Genomic DNA, 8383 nt, shown 5'->3' with positions numbered 1-8383 from the left:
TACCTAACCTGGATAAGCAAGAATAGAAAAGGGAACTCAAATGCAGAGCATCCCAGTATTTGGTAAAGTTTTTAAAGAAATATCCAAAATAAATAGCTGGCACCATTAAGAAATGTGTAATATTTCTCCTGTATATGTTTGGTGAAAATATTGTCCTTACCCACAGCACATCAACAGCACCCAGGAGCGGCACCTGCTCAGCATGCCTCAGTTGTAACTTCATTAAATGCCTTATTTTGCGCAAAAGTTTTTCCTTCCTGGTCTCGGTGAGACCACCACTCATGACCAGACTTGGAGTGTAATCACTAACAACAGGATTTGATTTTTGTCTCTTCTCCTGTTAGGTCTCAGTACCATTGACACAAACAGTTTTGTTGAGCGCACTAGACAGATCTTATTGCTCTGGACTGTCACAGTCCTCTCTTCTACCTCGGTTGTACATCAGGTAAGAGTTCTTGGGTCAAAGTAAATTTTAAAGCTTTATTGGTCTAAATAAAAAAGTACAAAACATTTTTACAATAGAACCTGGTTATTTTTCTGCGATTTAGCAAAACCAAGGGAACAGGCTCTTTGTATGCAGAATTTGGGACACACACGGAGCTGCTGACCTTGCACACCAGGCCTTCACCTTCCAGAATGCAGGCGGCAGCTCGGTGAAACATCTAACTTGCTGCCGGGGCTGCAGTCTTCTGACACAGCCTGGCCAGCAGTCCAGCCATTTGTAAAAGTGAGTTCACACCTTCTGCTATCTTCATATGAGTGTACCCGATTTCCTGGTGATAAAGACATTGTAAAATACTGATTTCTCCCTCAGCCTATGTATAGTATCAGTCATGACTAAATAGAACATAGCCCTTACTGCTAAGAGACCAACTTCAGAGTCACTTGAACTTCAGAGAAGTTTATCTTCTCATGTAAACCAACTAGAATGCCTTTCCTTTGTAAGAAGCAAGGTGCATACATTTGAGGACAGGTTTTAAGTCTGAAGAGTGATTCCATTATACCAGTTTACCATTTGTCAATTGGCTGTTAATATAATTTAATATTTTACTATCTATTGGACTAGAATCAAGTATGCACTTGAAGAAAGTTCTCAAGGAGTTATTTGAGGCTTTGATGTAAATAATAAATTCGGCCAGCATTTCGTTTGTTATTAATTCTAGTTGATCACTAAAGTGACTTTTGGCACTTCTATGTGTGGTTAGACTTTAAACCATTCTTACTGACAAAACTGATGATGCAGAGTGGGAAAGAAGTTAAGAAATACTTTTTTCACACTAATATATAGCAAATCTCAAAGAGAAAACCCTGAGGCTGCCCCTGTATTAGGAATCATGTCCTCTTCTTAAAAAGGCCCAAGACCCCAGCAGGAGCTAGGTTAGTACTAACCTTGATAAATTCCAGTTTCAGATATTCTGGCATTTGAAAGGTTTTACACACACGGAAGATGTTGCCAATCACATCTTCTGGAGAGTATCCAAGTCGCCACAGGTGGGCAAGAATCTGTGCAGGCAAGAATAATCCCTCATTTATCTGCAAAACTTATCAGGTGAGTCAAGCATATTCACTTTTGGAATAGCTGTATATAACTACTGGCACAGCATGCGCTATTTATCAAATGATTTAACCTCAATTGTTTAGCAAGTAATTCCAATGCAACTTGCTTTTTTTTGCTTGTTGGCTTATTCATCTGAAAAGACCCCTGCATAAAAAGGGTTTAATTCATCAACTCATCTGCATGGTATTGCTCGTATCTTAAAAAAACAACACACACTGTGAATTCTTCAAAACAAACAAGAATTCTGTAGAGAAAACATGTCTGTCTACACCAACACAACACACGAAAACCAACCTTGTATGCTTCATCAATATTTGCATTTATGCAGTGTTGTATCATTTCTTTCACAAGCAGAGGATGAGGCTCGTCACATACCTGTATCAAAGAGAAAAATATTACACTTCAAAATATTAAAACACTTTGCATTAAACCCCTGGTATTTTCACCAAGTTTCTATACAGTTGAGGTACTGAACAAGACATGTTCTGTAATACAGATTACATTTTAAGCAATATGGCTTTTCTGGTAACACAGCTATCCTGCCATGGCAGATGCGATAGCACGAAATGAGAACATCCAAGTAATAACAGATTCAAAAGTTATCACTGTGAAATTTCCCGGCAGTTATGTGATTCGTGTGCTTTGAGAGAGCTGGAAAGCCACAAAGTCTCAGATGTACCGTTGGGACTGCTAGTGCTCTCTCCCTTTTCAAAAGGCACATGCGCTTTTTTACAGCCTAATGCTGTAACTGCTACACACACGTTGCTGTCTGCAAACTGGCAAAGCACTTTCAAAGGCTTAGATATCTGACCGAAGGTCTCACCCAGCTGTAGTGCTAAACTTCTAGCATCACTGTTTTACGCTATTACTAACCTTAAAGACATTTTCACTGTTTATAAAGCCAAATCCAGAATATGTGGACTGTAAGTTGTTTAACGCCTGTGAAAGAAAAAATAAGACTTCATTTATTTTCCGAAGTGCTCTACTTCTCACTCCCCTCCTCCGGATGAAATACACTTTTCAGAAAGTGATGCCAAATAAGCAGTTTTCAATTAAGCAACAGAGTGAACCACAAACATATGCAGACTTTGTTCCCTCCCGCAAATTTGGTATCCAGTTCCCACCAATTCACTTTTAAGGAGCAGATCCACTTTAAAACCTCACAAAAACAAATAGTTCAGTTACTCTTGTGCCACAGGTCACATCCCCTTTGCTTTACCTCTCCAAAGGTAAATACTTGAGAGCCACAATTCAAAGATTTTTTTGCTTTAAACAGAAGCCTTTGTTTCATTGCCTTTCTTCTTTTACCTGTCTCATATCTCCTTGGGCTGTGAAAATAATGGCTTCTAGTCCATCATCTGTATATGGTACATCCTCTTTCTCAACAATTTTCAGGAGCCTTGCAAGGATTTGTGAATCTGTTAGCTTGGTGTAACGTAGTACTGCACACCGGGACTGAATAGGTTCTAAGGACAGAGATGTGTAATTAGCATTTCCCTCCCTTCTCAAAAAAAAAAAAAAAACATTTGTTTTCATTTTGGAAGAAGTTATCTCAGTTTCCAACTCTCCATTTGCCTTCTTTTAAAGAAAAAGAACATGTCAGCTCCAGACAGAATACAGCATCTCCTTAAGCATACACAATTGTTACAGTCCTTCACTTGACCCCCAATGTGCTGCTTGAGTTTTCCCAGATATGTGCAAATATATATGAAGCTCAGCTGCTTCTGTTCTCCTGGCTTTCTGAATGTATATGTTTATCATGCTATTTTAACGACTAAACAAGAAAAGTCTAAAGGTCTACAATGTGTTAGCCTATAGGCAAACTTAAAGATTATGTTTCAGAAAGGACAACAAAAGGGGTTCAATACCCAGTAAACAATACATCAAACATCCTAAACTTTAGCAGAGTTGGATGGAGATTAAGCCCAAAGTATGAGAAATCTGCTTCTGCAATCATGCATAGCACTATCCATCAAAAACAGCTCTTCAGAGGGTTCACCGGCTACACAAACACACTCTTATGAGCTGGACATACAGGTGGTTTGATTTTTCAGAAGTACCATGGTTTCTTGCAACAAGTGGGTCCAAGGTATTTCTGAAAACTGCCTTGGAAGTTAGCCAACGGTATGGAGAACATATGACAAAAACGCCCAGGGACTAGCAGCCCTTTACCTATGATTTTGTCAGAGGCATTGCACGCAAGTGCGAAGCGCGTTGTTTTAGAATAAATTTCCATTGTTCTTCTCAATGCTTGCTGTGCTCCATCTGTCATGCTGAGGGAGAAAAGGAGTTAGGACAGATTTTGCCTTCACTGACTTACAGGCACAGCCTAACACCTGTTTTTAGACAAGCTTCACAGTTTACTGCTATTAGGCAGTGCTTTGTAAATTACTTGATATTCTGGCTTGGTAAGCTAAGCAGCTTTTTCCAGTCATGTGAACAAATCACCCCACAATGCAGATAGTCACCGAGATCTCCATAAAACTAACACGCAAGAATAAATCATTAATAGTCTAAAGAATACTGCTAAGAATACTACTTCTTATATACAGATGGAGGACAACATCCCATTTTCATCCACTGAAATTATCTATGTAAGCCAGACTCTCTTCCAAGGGAAAAAGCCAGTAAACTGGAAGATGCTATTTCATATCCAGCTAAATCCCAAAGTCTTTCACCCCAATATTCAGTGTCTCCTTTGAAGCAATGATCTCTTCTTGGTATGAATCATCTCATAAGAACACTTTTCAATGCTTATTTATTTCCTACCAAATTATTTTTTATAGCCTGATAAAAACATCTAAGACCATCCAAGACAGCAGCTCTGCAGACAGGACAGATACAACGCATTTCATGTAGTAGCTGAGGTCAAGAAAAAAACAACGTACCTGTCTGCTTCATCAAGGATGATTATTTTATGCCGACCTTTTGGAAGTGTGACCTTTTGCTGGGCAAACATTTTGATTTTGTTTCTGACAACATCAATGCCTCTGGAACAACAATTCAAGTGATTCATGATCAGTTGGGTGAAATTGTATAATAGATTTTATTCAGCAGCCAGAGTGGCTATGGTGCTCCTGAGCTCCCTATTCTCCCGCTGTTTGTTCCTGCCCCTTCAGCTGTGCCAGTGTAACTGTTGTGAAGCCACGTTATAAGCCAGGCTGCCCAACTGATTCAGATTTAAACACCAATACTCCTCCTTTTTGAGGTTTTTGAAAAAATAACAGTATCAGTAACTTCACTTACAGTACTGACATAAAAGGACTTATGTTTTGCAAAAGGTAGGGGTAACACATGAATAAAGGCATAAGCGTTTAAGACTGTTTTGCTGTTTGGCCAGTGCTTCACACAGCTACATCCACAGACCCAGCTATAACTCAGAAGAGTTTAAGAAAAACAGCTGGATAGACTGCATCATTTTAGCACAACACGGACACTTTCCTAGACCGAGTTCCGACACAGACTTACTTTTAAAAATAAAGGATTTTACTTTTTTGTTCTGTTTAGAAAATCAATGTTGTGATTCTATAGCTCTTCTGTAACTGATATTAACAAAGGCAGGTAAAATGTATTGTACTCATAAACAAACCTCCAGGAAATGTCCTCAGAATACTTCAGGATGGGTCTGCTACAGAACTTGGGAAATATAATTAGGCCTTAGTGCCTGATCCTTGGGGTAGAGTCAGTGTCCTCTACATACCTAACACCCTTATCCTACATTTTAATCCACAACTGCCCTTATAGCCCTAATTTCTACCACTTTGCTTTCTTCCTAAGCAGTAAGAGTTTCATTACACTTTTCATTCTTAGGAGGATCTTCATGGATGCAGGAAGCCTAACTCTTTAAAGTAAATTCAAGAAAACAGTACTGTTATGGATTCTGCACTCCATCTGTTTCTATTTTTGTGCATGAAAACATCTATCAAGTTTATAAACCATCAAGTAATAATATCTATGTTGATAGTTGGACACCAAAGATTGCCTAATTTTTAGTTGGAAAAACTGCATTAAAATAAGTACTAGAGGCCTTAATATAGCACTAAGCCTATCAAGCCAGCCTGAGTTGAACTAGAAATAAAAATGGATACTTGCTGCTTCATTAAAAGTTTAATAAGGTTTATTCATTCTCACCTGTCATTTGAGGCATTCAGCTCCAAAACAGCATCCTTTAATGCTGGACCAAGCAGAGCACGAGCCAAGCAGAGGATGCTGGTGGTTTTACCTGTTCCTGGAGGACCCTGGAAATGCAACAATGCAGCAATTGCTGGTAAGTTTAATGTCATTTTCTGAGCTGTACTCTCTACAAAACTGCTCAGCCATGAAAAACAGCTGCAACAGAGGAACTGAAGAGAGAAGGTCAGACTAGAGGCTGCTTGAGTTCAGGATCCTGCCTCCAACAGAGGAGAGAAACGCTGCAGGGAGAAGCACAAGATATGCTTCAACAGGCACCTGAGGGCCAAGTTAGTTTTTAACAGAAGGTTGGTCACTACTTGTGTATTTTGCCAACAACACTGCCCGTGACTATACAATTAACGTCTCTCTCTTACCAATACATTCAGGCACAATGCAAATCCATACTGGGAGGCTATTGTGGCTAGATTTCAGAAGCCAGGACCAACACAGTGAAATACAGTAGAACAGAGCAATACTTACAGCAATTATAATATTTGGTACGTTCCCCTCTTTTGCAAAGACCTAAGAAAGAACAATAATAAAAAATTATATAAGAAAATAGTGGGAACAAATAGTTTCCAATTCTATTCTATTTTAAGCATGAGAAACAGAGCTAACCCATTCTTTTCTTCCCTCCTGCTTTCATATTTTTGGACCTTGCTGCTTTTGTATTTTTTTAATTGAACTATTAGAAGTCAGTCTAATAATATGGAAGTCAGAATAATATGGAAACAATTAAAAGCACTTAATCCTACAGGTCTTTTGTACTCTTGCCTTTCCTTTGCATCTGTTACATGTTTGCTAGTATAAGCTTTCTGTTAACAAATACTGTGTTTACAAAGTAATTTGTCAAGGGAAGTATTTTTCTTCCAGAAAAACATATTTATGTTTCTTTCTGTTGTTATATAAATTATATTTATTCATTGAAAAAATATTATGATAACAGCGACACATTTTCTAAGTTGTATCAAAACAGAGGCAATTTAAACAATATCCCCATTCAAGAAGGCATATTTCCTCAGAACACCCCTCAAACATGTCCTAAAATGTGTAATTTGTTAAGTAAATCAGAAAGTTTTTTTCCCCATACTCAAGTATGGATGTAAAAATACAAAAGTGCTTTTACTGGTCTGTGGATCTATGCAGAATTATGTTTTTTGAGCTAACCCGTGAAAAGATAAAGGGACAGCTACACACCTCCAACCTGCTCACGGTATCTTCATTTCCAACTATTTCACATAATTTCATGGGTCTGTATTTTTCCACCCTGTAAAAGTAAAACCCCACACATTTCAGCACGTCTAGTAAAACTTTAATAGTGCTTTACACTGACAGAAAAGGAGGATTACTTTAAGATAACATGGAACAAAGATGACTTGATGTGTCTTTAATGCAAACGCTGCAGGGTCCCCCCGACTGCCAAGCGCAGCATTCCGCAACTCTAATTCCTTACTGGTTGTTTTACTTCGATTAGTATAAAAAAGGGAAAGGAAGAAAAACATGCTCAACTCGGACATGAGTTTGGTGCCTCAGTCCGGTATCAGGGCTAAGAGGAGACGCCGGCCTGGGCGCTCGCTTATGGCTAACACAAGGCAGGGCTGCCCGCTGCCCTCTCCCCACTCCCACCTCACAGGCCCCGGCCCTGCCTGGGCAGGTTACAGGCTGCAGGCAGAGCCCTCACCGCTGCCAGGACCCCCCCACTTCCGAGTCAGACTCAGCTCCCGCAGCTCGGCGGACACGGGGGGAAGGCCCTAACCGTCGGCCGGGCCGGGGCCGGGGCCGGGGCCGGGGCCGGGGCCGGGGCCGGGGCCGGGGCCGGGGCCGGCCTACACGGCCCCCTCAGCGGAGGCGCCGCGCGGGTACAGGCCTCACAGCGCAGCGCGAGCCCCCACCTTCCCGCCAACGGCGCGCCCCGCCCCCCGCTCGCTCCATAGGCTGTGCCCCGCCAGGCCCCGCCTCCCGCCACGCTCTGCACCAATGGCCGCGCGCCCTCGGTCCTTCCTCCCTCCCCTGGGTCCATCTCCCACGGCCGCCCGGGCTCCCTCGCCAGCAGCCGTCCCCCCGCGCAGGCCGCGCCGCCTCCGTCGCTCACCAGGGCAGCTCGTAATGGCCGCCGGCGGCAGGAGCGGCCCCCGGGGCGTCGGCGGATCCCCGCTTCTCGCCTGCCGCGGGCCCGGCCTTCTCGTCCTCTGCGGCCTCCACCTCCATCTCCATCCCGCCGGCGGCTGGCCGCCGTCTCCCCACCGCCTCCGCGAGGGGAGGGCCGCGCTGCCGGGCCCGCCTCGCGGGGCGGGACGGCGGAGGCCGGCGGGGTGGGTCCTCCCCCGCGCTCCCGGCTCGGTCTGGGCGGCCTCCGCGGGGGGGAGCACTGCAGCCGGCCCTGGGGGCTTCAGCAGCTCTGTGGGGCCGCCGCGGAGAGGCGGGGAGGCGGCAGGCCGGGCCCTGGGCGCGGCGGGGCTGGGCTTTGCTGGGGGGGGACTGGCGGTTCGGCGTGGGGGCCGCTCATAGCACGGCTGGGTGGGCTTGTGCTCGGCTGTTTTGGAGTCGGGCTCCTTTTCCTGCCCTCCTGGCTGGTTAAGATAATAAAAACAGTAATATGTTTGCACTTCAGGAGTCTAAACCTTTGTTTCTTCTTCTAGCTACGTTTATTTC

General features: G+C 43.3%; 1 protein-coding gene across 1 annotated transcript; it reads right to left on the bottom strand.

Annotated features, from left to right (window-relative positions):
* Positions 1 to 466: 466 nt before the first annotated feature.
* On the bottom strand, positions 467 to 7945 carry RFC2 (replication factor C subunit 2). Its single transcript, XM_059829363.1, has 11 exons — positions 7824 to 7945; positions 6929 to 6998; positions 6212 to 6253; positions 5690 to 5796; positions 4447 to 4548; positions 3731 to 3831; positions 2867 to 3024; positions 2432 to 2497; positions 1853 to 1933; positions 1390 to 1503; positions 467 to 773 (listed from the first exon to the last, which is right to left on the bottom strand). Exons 1-11 carry the CDS (start codon positions 7943 to 7945, stop codon positions 663 to 665), a joined length of 1074 nt encoding a protein of 357 aa, XP_059685346.1. The 3' UTR covers positions 467 to 662.
* Positions 7946 to 8383: the final 438 nt, after the last annotated feature.

This window comes from Gavia stellata, chromosome 25 (genome assembly GCF_030936135.1).
Source record: "Gavia stellata isolate bGavSte3 chromosome 25, bGavSte3.hap2, whole genome shotgun sequence".
NCBI classification, from domain to species: domain Eukaryota; kingdom Metazoa; phylum Chordata; class Aves; order Gaviiformes; family Gaviidae; genus Gavia; species Gavia stellata.
The sequence above is the reverse complement of the archived record's forward strand: the minus strand, read 5'-3'. Positions and strand labels throughout refer to the sequence as shown.

Excerpts from the sequence above, each read along its gene's own strand:
- RFC2 (XM_059829363.1), bottom strand. The coding sequence starts at position 7,945 with ATGGAGATGGAGGTGGAGGCCGCAGAGGACGAGAAGGCCGGGCCCGCG. Across the intron at positions 5,797-6,211 it reads TACCAAATATTATAATTGCT|GGTCCTCCAGGAACAGGTAA; the intron begins GTAAGTATTGCT and ends TTGCATTTCCAG. Across the intron at positions 1,934-2,431 it reads ACAGTGAAAATGTCTTTAAG|GTATGTGACGAGCCTCATCC; the intron begins GTTAGTAATAGC and ends TCTTTGATACAG.